At 40.9% G+C, this 19,387-nt stretch overlaps 1 protein-coding gene across 1 annotated transcript; it reads right to left on the bottom strand.

Moving 5' to 3' along the window:
* Nucleotides 1-9,635: 9,635 nt before the first annotated feature.
* Nucleotides 9,636-14,986, bottom strand: LOC136963402 (zona pellucida-like domain-containing protein 1). Its single transcript, XM_067257526.1, has 10 exons — nt 14,881-14,986; nt 14,311-14,531; nt 13,450-13,631; nt 12,631-12,703; nt 12,048-12,145; nt 11,197-11,277; nt 10,930-11,101; nt 10,662-10,764; nt 10,370-10,410; nt 9,636-10,061 (listed from the first exon to the last, which is right to left on the bottom strand). Exons 1-10 carry the CDS (start codon nt 14,984-14,986, stop codon nt 9,897-9,899), a joined length of 1,242 nt encoding a protein of 413 aa, XP_067113627.1. The 3' UTR covers nt 9,636-9,896.
* Between the last annotated feature and the right edge of the window lie 4,401 nt (nt 14,987-19,387).

Genomic DNA, 19,387 nt, shown 5'->3' with positions numbered 1-19,387 from the left:
AAGACATGGTTTAATGCTCGGTTTAACTGGTGAAAACAAACATCTGTTTTTAAATACCAGTAGGCCTATTTATAAATGTTTGGGAAATGCCACAATAGTATTGACCTAGCCCTGGATGTTCTCTGAATGGAATAATTGGACTGCCCTCTACTGGTTGTTTATCTAACTCCCATCCACATGATTTATCCTTTTAATATAGTGGTGCAGATACAGCAGGTGCAAGCCATCGGTAACATTTCTAGAGATTTGTGAAAACATTTGATCATTTTAAACATCTGAATTAAATACATTTCAGAAAGTAGCATGTGTTTGTCTTACTTACCGGAACCAAATATGTCCTTCCAGCTGTCTCAAACTTGTTTGGTATACAGGTGCATCAGAATAATACCATGACCCTTGTTTAACAAGTACAACCCTTTCTTGCATCGGGAGTGTCAACCAGTGTTTGTCGTAACTCAATGACTTTCCGAAGCAATGAAAATATGTTCCTCCAACCAAAGTTGTTTTCCAGGTACTCTTTAACTCTAACTTTTCAGACTATATCAACTCATATTTTTCATCACCGAACCACTTTGTTAATCCACACTCTCCAAAGAGTTACACTGTATTAAAGAAGCTCTACGTGCTAACAAGTTGACCCAGCCTGTGAAGAATCTGAATCCGAACACCAAAACAAAGTTGACAAATGTTATCTATATATGTTCTATGATTCTGCTACTGTTAATTTTGGGTTACTAAAAGACTAGTTTGGATTAATAAATCAAGTACCACAGATGAAACACCTGCTTATTACTTGGGTTGTTCTGTATGTTTCATGTTTGATTCCTAGATCTTTATCATGTATCATGCAGTGTATATTTTTCTATTGTTATAATTTTCACTAGAGATATAACCAGTAATTATACAGTTAACTTTAGAGTTACTTTAATCTTCAAAAATCCCCCAGAAACGTTGTTATAGCTCAGCTCTACATATATTTCTTTCTCTCTATCTGTCTCTGTTTCTTTCTCCCTCTCTGAGTTAAGTGTGAGGCCGGCCACTTTTTGGCAGTGGTGCACTCCTGCTGGCAGGTTCAAAGCCTTTCTCCCACTCTACTCTCATACCTCCCTCCACTCCTTCAACAGCCACCCATCCACTCTCTACCCACCAGAAACTGAGCGACCTGTCGACAGCGCCACCCTTTGAATTTTGATGGAGCTTTTCAGCTTGACTGAAAAGGAAATTCCATCCTATTGTCTTGAGACGAACTGAAACAAAGCTTGTCAGCTAGATGAAAGTGAATGGACCTTTTGAACACAGGTCTGGACACCTACCTGGGTACAGTTACAGACAGTGAACCTTTATAGAGGTTTTCAGATCCTACATGAACTATGTGACATATACCAGAATCCACAGTTACTGTTCTTTGAAAGTGTGCAGGAATAAGTCAGGTGGCTGAGCGGTGAGGGAGTCAGGCTAGTAATCCGAAGGTTGCCAGTTCGATTCCCGGTCATGCAAACTGACGTTGTGTCCTTGGGCAAGGCACTTCACCCTACTTGCCTCGGGGGAATGTCCCTGTACTTACTGTAAGTCGCTCTGGATAAGAGCGTCTGCTAAATGACTAAATGTAATGTAAATGTGAATAAGAAATGTATGCACAACCCTGTAGCCAGTCGGATGATGGAATATATTCACACTTTCCATGGTAAATGTTCAAATAATGCTAATAATCTCAATAACACTTGCTTAGTTCTGCGTCTATCTTAATACCCTTGTGGAATTTGAAAATAGCCATGACTAATGTCAGTTTCAGACAAAGTGACAGACACTTCTTAAGAATTGTGTCATCTACTCAAACTGGCTGGATATAATCTCAATACAGATTTGCTGTTGTATGTTGCCTAAACCACTTTCTATCTCAAATGAATTTATATAGCAGTTAGTTTAAACAATTATTTTTGCGCTCTTTTTTTTCCGAATGAACGTTTCACAAGTAAGTAAGTAAGACTTTATTTATATAGCACTTTTCATACAAGAATTGCAGCTCAAAGTGCTTTACATAAAATCAACAAAAACAATAATACAAGTGTTGATCTAAAACGTTTAACAAACCAAACTAGCCACACTCTATCTGCGGTCTCTCGAATCCATCTTAGATCCGAGCTGCCACTTGCAGTTTCTAATACACAAACATGACAAGGGGGAGACAGGACGAGACTAGAAAGTTACAGCATAACATGAGGAGAGAGGAGGAGAGAAAAAGGCAACACCCAGACAATGCTCCTAGAGGAGTACAGTGTGGGAACAGACAAAAACCTCAGCACATAAGCACAACAACATTTACAAAAACACGTGACTTGCAACGGGGAGTGGGGGGGGGGGGGGGGGGTAGACAAGCAGCATCTGGACCTGCAGCCATTTCCAGTTGAGAGTTGTTTTCCAGCGACGGCCTTGGCCAAGGCCTGTGCTGGTTACGGGGCCGAAAGTGGATAAGATTGGGGTAGTTGTTTTGACGAGTAGCCAACTCAATTTTCACGTCCACCCTTCAGGAAGGTCTCCATGTTTAATGCTTTAGTACGTATCACGGTTTTCCCTTTTCAAAGACAAACTATTACCCCCTCATAATGCAGTATCAAATGATCACAAGTCTCATTGAAATAATTTTGACAACAGATGAGCCTTAGAATTTCACCTGTATAGTTTAGTTAGGGTTACGATTTTATTTAGTTAAAGATTAGATCCCAACTAAAATCTTATACTTTGTTGAGATTTAGTTCACTAAACTCTTTTACACCCTAAACTACGGTGGCCGAATGTGCAAACTCGCTGCAAATTAAGAAAACACATGCAAATAGACAAAACACAACGACTTTTGACACCGACAAGTTTCGTCTTGGTAGCGATTGAGTTGCTTGTATTTTTATTTATGTTCTGTTGCACGGTTTAGGCTGAAAGTTTTTGTGGCAAAAAGTGCCTTGTGTCAACGAAGGGAACTCAGTGCTAGCTATGTCACAACGTCAGCACACGTCAGCAACGACGCATGGATACAACGTGCATTGCTGTTGCACAGCAAGTATCGTATCGTGCCATGGTGTACTAGCAGTATTATACATTTAAGCAATTCAAGACTTGCAAGTACAGTAAGTAATGTCACATTAAATAATGTATTTAAACTCAAGCTTGTGTGGTGCGTCGCTGTCTTCAATGCTACAGCCTAAACTTTATGTCAAAAGAAACGTTTTTGATTTCCGGCGCATTCAAACAATCCCCTCAGTGTAGTTTGGCTAGCAACAGCAGCTACTGTAGGCTAGCTTGCTCGTAGCACAATTCAGCTTCTCCACGCAGGGCTCTACACTGAGACCAAAAAGTCGCGTTTGGGGGCATATTTTCAGTTAGCAGATGGTACTGTTTGAATCGCGATTCCATCTGAAAAATACTGCCGGTGACAACGATGTTAGAATAGTTTGTCTCAAAGGGGGTTCAGCTTGTTTCATATTAAATGGACATCATCTGCAACCGACGCAAGCAAGCACACCCTACAATTTCCCCAGAAATTGTACCCTTTTTGTTACATTTTGTTTAGATAAGGGGGAGGGGTGGGGGCCTACCTCCACCACTACATCAACCACCAGATGCCACTGTAGAGCATAATGACACCGCGAATACGGACGTTTATCATCATTATTATTTTGTATTATTATTAAGAGGCCCCTGATTGGTCGAGGCCCCGGGCTTAAGCCCAGGTAAGCCCGTGCATTAAGGCGCCACTGACTGCATCCATTCAGCAACGAAGTGTAGTACCAACCCTTTCCGTTTTGAGTTAATGTAATGTGTTTTTGAGTTAATGTAATGTCGTTTCCCATTTGGGGGAGCGTGTCCTTGTATTGGGGGGAGGTGAGCAAGTCATCCTATTTGGGGGGAGTTGACTCGTATTTGGGGGGAGTGTTTTCATTTGGGGGATGCACTCATGTTAGTGGGTGTGATTTGCACTTCAGGGCCACCGTACAAAATGGTTCCACGTCCAGTCTGAAATACCACTTGATGGCCAAGCACACAGCTGATGCAAAGTCTCCACCCCCTCGTCAAAGCCAGGCGATTGCAATAGGTGCGTTCGACATGGACTGCGGCTGCATGAAACGACCGGTGAGAGTAGCCGCTTGCAGTCAGGGAGGAGTTGAAAATGGCTCTGTGAAGTCGGACATTCCAGCTTCTCGTGGTTTGCTGCGTTGACGTCAGTCATGGCCGATCAAGCGCTGTTTGCTTACTTTACTTTATTTATAATTAAACTTAGTCTTTCCGTTAGTGAAGAGGCGGACTAAAACCCTTTCTTTAACACATTTGTAATTCAATTAAAAAGTTTGGTCCGGATTTGAGTGTTGGCGAAACTGAAGGTGTCATAATAATTACAAAACACGCGTCAAAGTTGTCGTGTGTGAGTCTGGCCAATCATGAAATAGCTGTGTTGTCATTAGCACGAGAAAATGCGCTCGGCTACACAGCCGGCAGTTCTCGAATCGATCTCACGGTACTTTGATGGCTACGTCACAGTGACCGAGCCTCGGCGCCGTCTCAAGTCGGACAAAAAGTCTAACCAGAATTCACAGTTTCAAGTCAGCCGGCTGCAGCCGGCTGCAGCGCTGCATGAAGTCAGTTCATGTCGAACGCACCTATTGTTTTCAATTTAACCCTTGTGCTGCCTTCGGGTCACATGACCCAAAGGTTCATAACGAACCATCGTTGTGTTTACCCAATTTTACCCAATACAAAAACAAATAAAAATAATTTTCTTTTAACCATTCCAATGTGGGGGGTCTGAGACAGCCCGACAGTTAAAAGAAAATGCTTCACTTTGTTTTTGTATGAGGTAAATTTGTCGCAATACGACGGTGGGTCACAATGACTGATGGGTCAGAATGACCCGAAGATAACACAAGGGTTAAAAAAACATTTGCACTAAGCAAACCGATCCACTTTCCCATGTTGATAAGAGCATTAAAATGAGAAATATGGGACAAAAAGAAATCAAGGGACATTTAGAATAGATTAAAATGTGCGATTAATGGCGAGATTAATCGCGATTAAATATTTTAATCGTTTGACAGCACTAGTATTTACTAAAGAGCTGCAGAATGTTGTTCAAGCACAGAACATGCATAGAATGTGTGTTTTATTGTCCACTTACCATGAAGACACTACCACAAGCGTTTGTCATGTTAAGGGGAAATCTGTACTTCACGACAGGTGGAGTCACATTTGTGCTGATGGTTCCTTTGCAAGCTGGGTTGTTGAACATGTTGTTGAGGATGAGCAGAGACTCGTTGTAGATAGCAGGGCAGATGAGGATGGACAGGCCCATATAATCTGTCATGCATTCCACTGAGATGTCAGTGTAGGCTACAAGTGCAAAGGGGGGTTACCAGATTTGAAAGTTCAGTTAACTAAACCTAAGCCAAGTTGTGCATCATGTCACGTTTGTGTCGAGAAATTCTACATGGCATGATGAAGTGTAGAAACCGTACAAGAAATTTAGTATACTTAACAACACACAATATGTAAGTTTAGCTTCCATCAAGCCATTCACATGAATCTCCAATCATTTAAATTATGACTAAAATTACATCTGGTGCATTTATGAACCATCAAAACCACCAGAACATTTCAGCATCGCATGAAACATTAGATTTCTCCCAAAATGCATGCAGGCAAGCAAAATGATTTGCTGTAAATACCTGGGCGTCTTGAGGTCGATCCACAATCCAATTGGCAGCTTCTGGCCACCAAGCAGGCCAGGACAAAAAAGCCAAGATCCTGCATTTTGGTGTAGATTTACAGTCTACAAAATGCAAATAGTGTGAAAGGTTCAAGCAAAACAAAAAATACTTCAGTGAAGTTTGAGTGTGCATCCTGAAGATGTTTGTTTGAAAATCTGTGCTTCTCAGACAGGTACCCACCTTGGCAATCACACTTTTTTTGTCTTTGGTCTTTCAGGTATTTGCTGAAATGCTTTTTATACACAGACCTCCTGCTTGGGATTGGACAGAAAGTAGGTCATTGAAGTTTGGCGTGTCTCCCTTTGATTGACGATATTGGAACAATTGCATTGTGTTGGGGGTGCCAAACAGAGGTGTTTTTAGATATAAAACTACTGGGGCACAGGCCCCTATTCATATCCCTTTTTTTGCTTTCAAGCTTGCTGCGCATAATGCACTACTAGGCTATAGAAACTCCACTTGCTTAACCCAATATACAAGAGTTCAGGGACGCAAGTTTGATGTAAGCTTTGGCAGGGACATCAATAGTTAATGCGAGCGCGTAAATTTTTTTCCGCATTCATTTGAGCGCAAATACAGTTTTGTGAGCTTCATGTAATATTGTTTTTATGTTTTAATCAAAATAAGATGATCAGTAGGCCTATCATTCAGAAACTTTCTTTAGTTTTGTCATGTTTTCTTAGCCTACCTCAATTCTGACTTGTGTGCCGAGTCCGACACCTGGACTTCTGTGTGCATGCTGCAGTGGCTATTTGTCAAGCTTAGAAGAGCGCAACATGGAATTCTGCGGGCATCGGTTTGTGTTTTCAGTTAAACTGCTTTGATTTTACATGCGTTGATTGGGATACTGCGTTTATTTTTTCTGGGATTATCAATCTGAATGCACTAATGACTAACAAAGTAAATTGTTAAAACTTAAACTTTAGATTTTACTGGGGCACAGCAGATGTATACTGGGGCACGTTCCCCAGTAAAAAGGGTCTAACGACACCCCTGTTGCCAAAGATCAGTGCTTAGGGCTTTTTATGAAACCCAACGCATCATAAGTCTTTGGAGAGGGAATCGAAACAACGTCCTGGTGCCTTTGTAATTCCCTCAGAAAACATGTATTCGCTTGGTGTGCACATATGAGAATAAATGAAGTATGTGTGGAATCTCTGGGGAACATGCACTATACTTTGGTGGCTTTTGGGAGCGTTTCAGTCCCAACCACATGGGCTTTATTATGATCTAAAGATGATCCAATGAGAGCATGTGTGACCCAGAGGATTCACTTGTTGAGCGCACTCATTATTAAGGTGTAGTTCTTTTTTTTTTTATAAGACATTGCGGCTTGATGGACACACTGAAATCTGTGACCTTTCAGACAAAAATACCAGAACAATTGTGTGCCTCTGTTTCACACTCAGCATTATTGTTTTAAAACCTAAATTTGTGAATAGACTAATTGCAAAAATCCCCACACCTTCTTCAAAAACATGACAGGAAGACTCTATTCCACCCTCAAATGTTTGGAGATATATTTTCACAACATAATTAAAAAAAAACTTTATCTATCCCTCACTTAACAAAACATGGGAAATAAAGGTGAGCTTCTGTACATATCAACAATACCTTTTCTTGTACTTTGTAAATTTGTCTATGCTTTATAAAGGTGCTATCAATAATCAATTTTTATTATTTAACCTTTATTTAACCAGGCAGAATCATTTAAGAACAAATTCTTATTTTCAAAGATGGACTGGCAAAAAGCAAAAGCTTTTTGAGGGAGAGGGGAAGGGGGCTATGGAATAAAATCTGATTAAAAGCATAACGGCACACAACCACAGCAGTACAACATACAGAAGAAAAACAAGCAGGGCATTTGTACATAGGGAATCAGAGAGGATAAAAAAAAGTAAAAGCACAAGAACACAAAGCAAGACACAGACTATTTACACCAGACAACAACCACAATCAAGACATAGACTGACTGGCAGGAATGAACAGAGGATACAGGCAGGTGAGAAACAGACAAGGCAACATTGGTGCAACAGTAGGACTAAACTAGACAGTTGGCAGCAGATCATACAGACAGACCATGGGGATGAATAGGACAACAAATAATAAGGGGAGGGTTTAACAGGTGAGAGAGCATTTACAGAAATCGGTGAGGATGAGTGAAATGTTTTTTTTGAAGGCAGGGATGGAAATGAATGTGTCCAGTTCGAGATGTTACAGTCAGAGGCGTCAGCGGACTCAAATGATGCTAGCCCTAGGATGTAATAAAATAATAAAGGCCATGTAAATGAAACAGAAATAGCACCAGATTTTGATTAGGGATTGTGATTAGGGAGATCTGATGTAATTTGTACACTAATTGCCTTATGTGTTTTGATTCTTTTCTCAGTTCCAACCCGCAGGTGACGTGAGCTGTGTCAAATCCTCACAAACAGAGTGACTGAATTATCTTCCTACATAAACTAGCTTTTCTACACTCAAGTGCTTTGTCAGGCACATGTTGAGAGCAAAAGCGCATACACTTTCTTTCATAAGCCGAAGCAGGTTCCTTATCATCTTGGAACTAGAGGATCAGATCTCAGAATGATATTGGCAACGCTCCCTCATGATTCACTCCTATGACAGCTGTCTAGATAACAAGGCATTTTGGAAAGATGATTTGCTTCAGATAATTAGCAGGGTTGTGTTTTCCCCAGTCCACAAATACACTTCGGTATTACCAAATGATCACCTTAGGTTACACCTGTTTACCGTACTTGTATTTAAAATAGATTGCTTCAACTAAAAAATATATTTTGCCTGCCAATACTTGTGACATTTTAAGTTCTAATATTCTATAACAATTCCTCATTAATGGTGACCACTCTTGAAGGCATTATTATACAATTTAATTATCTTGAAAAAGAATGATCGTGTTTTATGTCAGCATCACCTTAATGCAGTTCTGAATTACAAAGCCATTCTTACTTCTAAGTAAGTTGGGGAACTGGAAAGTTGTAGAAGAACGTCTGGTTTTCCTTTGTAAATGCCAATATGACTGTTCATTTAATGTTTTCCTATTTTCGAATCCTAACCCCAATCCTACAGTGTACCATAAGGCATGTAAATATAACATAGCCGTACACCTCAAATTGGAATGAAAACTGGCACCTACACAAAAATGCACTAGAATCCTACAGGGAAGTTTAAAAAGAACATACATTGATTTAGTGTTTATTTAGAAATACAGCACTGTGCACACTTCAATTAAGGGAATGTGCAATATTTGCAAAATGCACACTGCACACATGGAATGGAAGAATAGTACATAAAAACATTTTACCCTTAAATGACACATTCTTACATGAGGTGGAGGCAGAACATATTATTCTGACATTGTATATGGTGTACATAGACAGAATGATACCATGGTGGGGTAAATATACAATTTGATTAACAATCCCACAGTGCATACATTACTACTATTTTGTTAGATTAGAGTTTTTAGGAAGCATATTAAATAATAGATAGATCTATTAAATTATCTATCTATTATTGAATTTATTAAACACCATACTATGCCTAGTAAAGATTCACAACATTAATAAATTATTAATTTAATTTAAACTGGAATCAAACTATCATGTTTTAAGTTAGCTTTTATTCTAATACAACCCATATATTAACTGGTCTCTAACTATTCAGAAATTGATTAAATATAACCCCAGTCTTTTATGGGTTGCTTTATCTAAGCCAATTATAGTATTGAACATTGTATGAAGGTCCATCAATTTCAAGAGCTCTTTTGTCATGTTTCTTTGGGAGGGACACCACTTATATTTCATCCATTCAATAAGAAATGGGAATAAGACCCAGAAATGGGAATAAAGTTGCATCTGACCCAGCTACAGGACTGTGTGTGGGCCAAATCCTCGTTATAACTTAACACCAGCAAAAACAAATAATCTGTCTGTAATGAGGTTGAAACTAAATCACAATAAAAACAAAGGACATCCTGAAATATTCACCGTCTTACAATTATGCTTACACTAATGATAGTGTTGTTAAGTGTAGTAACAGAGTAAACTACAATACAGGCACTTTCACTCATAAACTCATTCATATACATGAATTTGGAGTTTTTGCTAGGCAGCATAGATCAGGTTGTCAGTTGAAGGCAGGGTTCCGGACACCAGACATGACGGTGGACGGGGCTCTCTTGCCTTTGAGGAGGGTGAGGGAGAAGATGAAGAAGCAGAGGCTCATTACTCCTAGGATGATGATGCCTGAAATGAGTGCGCTGGTCACTGTGTTCATCCGAAAGACCGGGCTGTTTAGCTTGGCTATAATCAACAACAACACAAAGCCACGAATGTGATACATTTGCAACCGTTTTGGGCCTGTTGTCTCTCAGTAGCACCAGTTCTGAATACAATATTATCCACAAATCAACTTTCATCTTGACAGAGATACTCTTCTGATTTTCACAGCTGAATAAGGACAATGGATTGCAGTTCAAGCTAATAAGACAATAAGAGAATGTCAATTGCATATTTCCTGACATGCAACTGGTTAGGGTCAGGGTACAGTGAGTACCTGCACTTGGATTTTAAACTCTTGATAGATAGGGGTAGGGGAATCGGTGGCTTACCAAGTTGTGAATTGTTGGTTGGAGTTTCATCTGCAAAACATAACAAGGTTGTTTGAAAGGATATACTGGACAGTTGTTATGCGTGAGTCAACAGGAAGCCCTAAGGCTTTGCAACAGCATATGTGTCACCAGGTAACCTTCTACCTTCTTTCTAATGGGAACATTGTGAGACAACAGGTGGTACTAGGGTTGCAAAAATGATCACTGCATTCTGATCATTTAAACAAAAGGGAAAAGAGAAAACTTAGATGGGGGAGGGGTAGGAGAACTGTGAGCAGTACCACTCCGGGTGATGATAGGTCCAGCAGTAATGACAGCGTTTCCAGAAGCCGAGGTTGATTCGGTGATCTCAGAGACATCTCTCTTCTTTCTGCTTCCACAGATCTGTAAAGGTGGTTAAAATATGATATAAAGTGTAGATAAATCATTGAGATCCTTCACTAGACCCCATTAGTTATTTAGGCCTACTGTCGTTTTTTGGCTTGACGGCAGATTATAACAATCGCCTTTTTGACCAACTGCAGTTACTCTTTGTCTCCTATAACTCACCGGCATGAGCATAGGGCAGTCGTCAGCTCGACACAGCTTTGTGACACAGTGCAAGAAGACAGTGGACATTTTCTGGTTCTTGTGCTTGACGAAGCGGAATACTTCAAAGGCGAACCTGCCCATTTGACTCTTTCCGTTCTCAAAAACAGTGGTCTGGGGGTCTTTTTCACAACTGTCTCAGACAGAAGAGAACGATCATTTGATAACGAACTACAAAAAACAAGATGCAATCTTTTTTTAAATAAATTCTTTGAAGTGCAGAATAACCTAAAGAAAAGGTCATAGCGAAGGTCATCATTTGGATTTCCAGAAGGAGTGGTGTAACAGTAGTCCATAAGAACATTCCATCTATTTTTGTCAGGAAGTAAGAAAGAACATAGTTTATGATCAGGAAACAACATATTTTAAGGACAACAGCATGAACAATGTGTATTTTAATGTCACATTTTAAACACAGACAGCACTGCTTTAAGCTACTGCTTGCTGTGTACCATTTTCATTGGTTGTTATGGTGCCAGGGGTATGTATCAGGGGTCAGATACACAAGGGTGCGTCTTAGGTAAAGAGACTAATACGATACTACAATACACTAAATATTCATTAATTGTCAATAACTGTAAGTCATTGTGTCATTGTTTTCTAATAATCTAAACATCATAATTATTTAGGGTATAGTTTGGCTACATGGCTACAACTGTAGACTTAATGTAGGCCACTGGTGACCATGATTCCCATGCAGTGGACTGGATGTGTCATGTTACTGTCCTGGTGAGTGTTGTTTTACTCACTAATAAATATTAGACTCAGGTGGGGCGTCATTAATATTCCTGTAGCTTTGTTAAGCTTGATCTATGCTGACCTATTTAGGTGTATTACATTTATTTCACATACAGTACATTACTTTATATTTATTTGCAATCTGCAGCATATCTGCAAACATAGTAAAATCATTGTAAAATAATTAACACATTAAATAGCGGGATGACTAGACGTTACCCATACAACAAACAAGACCAAACTGTCTGTAAAACTGCAAAAATTTAAGCACAGCTGTTTTCATTGTGGTCTGATGTGGTCATTGTTTTGTTCCAGTGTGGTAGGCTTTCTCAGTACTATACCTCCTGTCCAGGTTGGTGGCTTTCACAGCTGCAAATACACGTGTCTTCAGTGTCAGTCCTGCCATGGGGATGGACAGCTGTTGAATGTACGTTGAGTCCTTTATAATAAAAGAAAAAGAAAAAATAAGTGAGCCATTTCATAGCTTCTGTAGTCATATATATGTGGATTGTGTGCATTTCATTTCAGTTTATGAATTAACATTTGTAATCTGGGCTCAAAGGTTCCTTGATTACTTAATTGCAAGTAACAGTTACTACAATGGCATCCCTGTGTGTATGCACAACTGTAGAGTAGGCGTTCAGTATCTATCTTTTAATGTATATCCGTGTGTCATCTTTCCTATAATGCTCTCTAAGCTTTCATAGTACAGTAAGATCTTTATGTTATATGGTATACTGGGATGGTATGTTGTTGTATGGTATGCTTTTATGGTAAAAAGATAACATTGCTAAGCAGATTTGGAAGAGTCAATAGCCTGGAACGATCAAGAACAACCCAAAAACAGAAAAACGTATACAAACAATCAATGGAAATACATGACTGAACACATTTTGTGACCATTGTCGATGTAAACATACTCACATTGTACAGCAGTAGGCTCAGTGTGCTGACAAATGTACCATTGCTGTCTTTCACTGAGATTGCAGCTGCTGACCTTCAATGAACAAGGTAATGAAAGTAGCTAAACATAGTTTATGACCTAGTTTATATCAAACATTAAAATAACATTTTGCATTCTTTCTTTTTTTCTGAAATTTTCAATGTACTGTTTTATTCTTCGATTTATTGATGGAGGACAAGTCGTCATTTTGAAAAAACCTTTGCATATTCATTTGATCTTAATGCTTCTCTCAATACCTTTTGAGTCTGTTTTTGTTGTTTTTGTATTCCTTATAGTGTAGTTGAAATCATCTGTCATCTTCATCACAACATTAGTTGTTAAAATATTCACTCATTTAGTTTCTGTCTCAATTTGGAAAGGGAAACAATATTTGCATTTTCCTTTAACATTGATCAAACATTTCATGGCATTGGAGTAACTTGGAGGACAAAAGTCTGTGTGTGTGTGTGCTGGCTGGAATATCGAAACATGCCATTATCGGATCATGATATTATCCAGATCAGTTTATCATTAAAAAACACCTACTATTCTCACACCCCTTTTTGTTTTTCTGCTTTAGTTGGAGCAAGTTTAACCCTATGCCCACAAGTGTCACACTTAACCCTGAAGCTAACCACATAAATGTATGCCTAGACATAACTATACTGCAAAAAGAATGTTTAGTGTATCAAATAAGTGAAAAACATGGAGTATATGGATTATTATTCTAACTTCGTCAACATTCCTGACAGAACATTGATCAAATTTATTGTGAATGCCAGTCATCCCAAACAACTTACGAAGCCAGCTGAGTGTTGTTGACCAGGTACTCCAGAGGGTAGCTGCAACTGAACTTGTATAGCAGTCCTGGCAGGTAGCTAATGATGGTCGGAGGATCTGGCGTATCGATGTACCCTGATATATTGCCAATCTGGACCAGTGACAGGTTCCCATAAGCATTAGGTCCCTGAGCCGTGGAAACCTGCAAAGTGAATCAATGATAAGTACTTGCCCCCTTCCAGTGTACCCACCATCATCACAGTTAAGTTCCCTTTAGCAGACTACAGGTGATAACATCACCCATACTATTAAGCTAATGCACCTGCATATTGCTAATCCCCAATTTGATCCCCCCTTATCACAGAAACATCAGCTGTCCAGGAACCCCCCTACAGCCTGACTTGTCCATCAACAAAGCAGGAAAAGAAAGCCACCATAGCAAAGGATCCTCTCCAATCTCTCTATTTAAAAGTCTCTTTCCTGGAAGAAACAATTAACTTTCTGAGGATACAGATCTAATCTTGACAGTGAGAACTGTTCAGATGCTTGAACCTTTTTCTTCATTAGGTTTTCTTTTCAAGGATAAACCAAGTCTTCTTTGTGGTTATCATTGTAACAGATACCTCATTTTCTAAAAGGTTCAGACACCCACCAAGCATATCAGGTTTTTTCAAATATAATTTAGGTGCACCTATGGATTGAAAAGTACATTTCAAGGATGCCTATGAGTTTTGATGAAAGCTTGTATAAATAAATAAATAAACATTTCATACATTAATCTTACCTTTCAATTTTGTTTTACAAATGCTCTAATCATGCTTTATAGCTTCATGTATTATTTATTCATTCTGAAAAAATGAGTTGTAATGTAGTCCTCTTACCACAAGGGCATTCCCACAGGTCTCCAACGTGGCTAAGCTGATGCTGAAAAGGACCACAGTGGGGAAGGTATTGTTGTTGATTAAACCACGGCAGTGGGCATCTCCATGGCGACCGTTGAGGGCCAAATCAGTGTCAATGTAGCCAGAGAAGAGAACGGGGCAAAAGTTGATCTTGAGGGTGATGGTCTGTACTCCACAGTACACACTAATGTCCCTTTCCGCTGTCACAGAGAACACACACCACAAGTGCATGAATTATCCTGTTATATTCACATTGTTCTGCAAAGGGAGTAGCCACTGAATAAGCATCACAGATATTTTCTAACAAATCGTTGACCAATACTTTAGAGCTTTTGCAGCCACACTACTCTGTACTGCTGGAAACTACAATAGATGACTGCACCAAGCCAGTTTGTAAAGAGCCGATGATACTGCTCACGCATTAAGGCTGGGGTTCAACACCTACTACTTACAGTTCAAGCTAAAGGGAAAAGTTTGTGTAATCTATTTCCAGCCTGTGTCTGTAAATGTCTTATAATTGATACTAAAAGATGTCTTTGGTTTTCTCACCAGGGAAGCGACTGTGGAAGTTTGGGTCACAGTTGTATCCATTGAATTGTGATCCTACTGACAGTACCTTACTTATAAGCAAAATTATTAAACATATTTGTTCCATTTCAGCACCTGGTGGAAAAAAGAAATGCATAAGTGTTTTTCTTATGAATGTACATTAATATTTTTGAGAATTGAGAAGTAAATCGAAGGACATCATCATTAACTAACATAGACTGTCTAAGGTACCTAAGAAATCACATCAATGGAAGGTACCTTATCTACAGTATTATCATACATACAGTAAGATTTTCTTTATTTTGCATGCGATTTAGTGCACTAGTCTCACTTGGCCTCAAGTAGTGTGTATTCGGTGCTGTACATTGTAGTGCGAACTGTCACCATTACATACTTTAAAAGCATGTATGTTTTGTATCTCATCGTTCTGCATAATACACATTTTCTATCCATTTCTGATATCAAAATACTTGCATCTTATAATTACCAGACAAGGGTTGCCATTGAGGAGGATCAAGAACATTCAGAGTGGATGAGGTGCCCTGGTAAGTGCCAGTTTAGTTTCCAAAGCTAAAAACAAGTGAAATCCTTGAGATAAAAAAATCTGTGGTGCTAATGCTAGCACAACCGCTACTCACCCTGGTCCCTGGAAGTCGGCGAGTCAGCGGTTCTCCATATGCTTGGGACTGCCGCATGTGATGGAATGGTCTGTACAGCATTCCTACACAACAACTAGAAACACGACTTGGACCAGGGGGGGGAAAGGGTACCGCACATAAGAGATTCATTATTTGAACACGTCAACAAAAAAGGGCTGTCCGAATGAACATGGGAAAGTCCATCACATCTGAATGTGTTATACAAATCCTTTCATGGCCACAGAAATATGAGCAGGTTTTGAAGTTTCCCACTCATATCCTTTCGGCCCGATATGCCTCTGTCACCGCTCATAAACGGTTTGACGCCGCATGAGGTCCGTGCTGGGGGAATTATCTTTTCATCGCTCCTGCGGAGTGGCCCTGGCTCGCTGACTGAGCTGTCTCTTTCTCCCTGGCCGATGCAAAGCCCCGGACCGAGGGTCCATGGGCCCCAGGATTGTCTGGCTACTTTTCAGGCTTTGTGTCGGTACGTCTTCCGTCAGCACATCTCCGGTCTCTATAATCAGTGGGGCTACGAGCCACCACCTGTTCACTCTGATCTCTCAACTTTGACTGGTACTCCTGGAGCCCCACACAGAGAGAGTAAAGGGGGCTGAGGCCGCACACAGGCTTTTACAGGATTAGAGCATCATATCATTCCCAAAGCATCCTATCCTCCCCAGAGCATCTTATCATCCATATGGTTAGCGGCATATGTGAGGGGTTAGACCCGGTGAAACCCAGGCAAAGCATTGACAGGACCAGTTCTGTGAATATGGAATTTGATAGGTCTCTGTAAATTACTAGTTTTAACAAAACTCTTGTATTAAGGTCACACAAAACAGAGCTAGTTAACTAGCATGTCAACTGAAAAAATTATGTTTAAATTGACATTACTGTCACAGAGTACATACATGAAATATTTATAATTTCTTAATTTTATTCCTTATCCTCTCTCTCTCTCAAAGCACTTAATGAAGGTATATAAGAAGACAGAAATTCTGCTGTTATAATCATAGATTTCAGACAGTTCTTCTTTCTGAGCAACAATTTGCAAGGACCAATCACATCACTCACTCAACTCAAAGTTAATAGCAAACTGAAATCATACCAGTTGCACTCCAAGATCAAGCAAAGATCAGGTTTGATTAAGTCTGACGCTGTAAGGTAAGTGCTGTCTAGGAAAGTATTTTTTCAGAACTCCAGGCCTCCTATTTCATCAAGTGCTGTTCTGCATATCAAGCTAATAGTTGTCAAATGTCCAGGAGCCCTACTTAAGAACCCTCTGTTTCAGTTTGAGTCTTCCCTTCCTTCCTTGGATGGACTGGAGGCAAGAGGCTGAACTCCTTCGTTTTATGGTCTTTGCTAAATCAGAGAGATTTGCGCCAACAAAAGTGTTGGTTAAGATCTGAGCATGGCATATAGTACAGCGATTCAGGACTGCCAGATAACCATCTCCATCTCCAAGGCTCCAGCTCTTGTCAGTCATTCATTTTTCACAGCTTCGTCTGTCTATATGCCCAGTTATGCCCACTTAGACATGGATCTTATCAGTTTGAGAGCATCACATGCCATGCAGCAAGACCACAATGGAGGGCAAAGTCACAGTTTTCATAGCTTTAACACAAACTCGAAAACATCTAGTCTATCTGTGTGTGTGTGTGTGTGTGTGTGCTGCTGGGACATGGCATTTTAAACATTTTGATGAAATTATTCTTTGGAGTAACATGCAAGCATAAAAGGAAACTACTGATATTGGTTAGAAATTGTAAAGAGATGAGGAAATTACTTTAGGGAAAATCTATGTAACATGAAAACAGTATGGGTGTTAACAGTGTGTTTTTGGCCTTATTGTTCAGACTGATTAATCTTGTCAATGCCATGAACAGGTCAAGGGTCAATGGGTTTGACTTTGGAACTATGGACATTGATTGGACCACAGACAAGACAGTTCTATAATTTGTTTTTTACTGGATCTTGGTCAATAATAAAACTTGTGATCCCTCCTCCCTACAAAACAAGTTCTGGACGTCCTTTATGTGAGGGTGAAATCCATCTAGAAGGAAAGTCTTCGGAGAGATCTCTCTTGAAATAGGGTACAAGTAATTCACTGTATGAAATGTACTAAATGAAAGGACATGTGTTTTGGCTTTTGTTTGGAGGAAATGTCATCACTTGGCAAACTCCTTGCATTACTCCGACTTTTCCCCAGAGAGGTTTGTGAGCACAAACTTGCCCTCCCTTTTAACGTTTCCATTATGTAAATGACAATTAAAAAAATCTGAATGAGAAGCATTCACTATCAATAGGTTTAACAATAGATTCCACCATGATTTAACTGTAATTAAACATTTTTGGGCTGAAGCTTTTAAAAAGCTAGCGGTTTACTTTACTTGAATGTTTACACAACATGTTTGATAACACATAATAGTTGGAACTTGTATTGTTAATCACCTTTCTGTTAGTGACCTTTTTCATTCCATCCACGTCCTTCCCATTCAAGATAGTTAACCATTTCTGATAAACCATAGGGTGGAAAGTCAAGACTGAACGCATAACGGTGCGTTCACACTGCAGCTCCGTCCGCCCGGCCTGGTGGCCGGGCCTTTTCCTATGGGGCCCGGTCGGGCACAGCCCGAAGAGACAACGTGGGACCCCCTTCCAGTGGGCTCACCATCCGCAGGAGGGGTCATGGAGGTCGGGTGCAGCCTTGGCGGTCCGATCCTCGGCTGCAGAAGCTAGCTCTAGGGACGTGGAACTTCACCTCGCTGGCGGGAAAAGAGCCGGAGCTGGTGCGCGAGTGTGGAAGAAATTGGGATTTCCTGTGTGCTTAATTAGTGATTAATGTAAGCACACAGGAAATCCCAATTTCTTCCACAGCGAGGTAGAGAAGTTCCGGCTAGATATAATCGGCCTCGCCTCAACGCACAGCATCGGCTCAGGAACCGGTCTCCTTGAGAGGGGCTGGACTCTCTTCCACTCTGGAGTTGCCCTCGGTGAGAGGCGTCGAGCTGGGGTGGGAATATTTGTTTCCCCTTGGTTTGGCGCCTGTACGTTGGGGTTCACCCCGGTGGACGAGAGGGTAGCCTCCCTCCGCCTTCGGGTGGGGGGACGGGTTCTCACTGTTGTTTGTGCTTACGCACCAAACGGCAGCGCAGAGTACCCACCCTTTTTGGAGTCTCTGGGAGGGGTGCTGGAAAGCGCTCCTCCCGGAGATGCCCTCGTCCTCCTGGGGGACTTCAATGCTCATGTGGGCAATGACAGTGAAACCTGGAAGGGCATGATTGGGAGGAACGCCCCCCCCCCCCGATCTGAACCCGAGCGGTGTTTTGTTGTTGGACTTCTGTGCTAGACACGGCTTGTCCATAACGAACACCAAGTTCAAGCATAAGGGTGTCCATATGTGCACTTGGCACCAGGACACCCGAGGTCTCAGTTTGATGATAGACTTTGTAGTCGTGTCGCCGGATCTGAGGCCGAATGTCTTGGACACTCGGGTGAGGAGAGGGGCGGACCTGTCAACTGATCACCACCTGGTGGTGAGTTGGCTACGATGGTGGGGGAAGACGCCGGTCAGGCCTGGCAGGCCCAAACGTAATGTGAGGGTCTGCTGGGAATGGCTGGCAGAATCCCCTGTCAGAAGGAGCTTCAACTCCCACCTCCGGGAGAGCTTCGATCATGTCTCGGGGGAGGCCGGGGACATTGAGTCCGAATGGGCCATGTTCCGGGCCTCCATTGTTGAGGCGGCTGACCGGAGCTGCGGATGCAAGGCGGTCGGTGCATGTCGCGGCGGTAACCCTTGGACCTGGTGGTGGACGCCGGAGGTGAGGGAAGCCGTCAAGCTGAAGAAGGAGGCCTATCGGACTTTG

This window comes from Osmerus mordax, chromosome 19, assembly GCF_038355195.1.
Source record: "Osmerus mordax isolate fOsmMor3 chromosome 19, fOsmMor3.pri, whole genome shotgun sequence".
Taxonomy (NCBI): Eukaryota; Metazoa; Chordata; class Actinopteri; order Osmeriformes; family Osmeridae; genus Osmerus; species Osmerus mordax.
The sequence above is the reverse complement of the archived record's forward strand: the minus strand, read 5'-3'. Positions and strand labels throughout refer to the sequence as shown.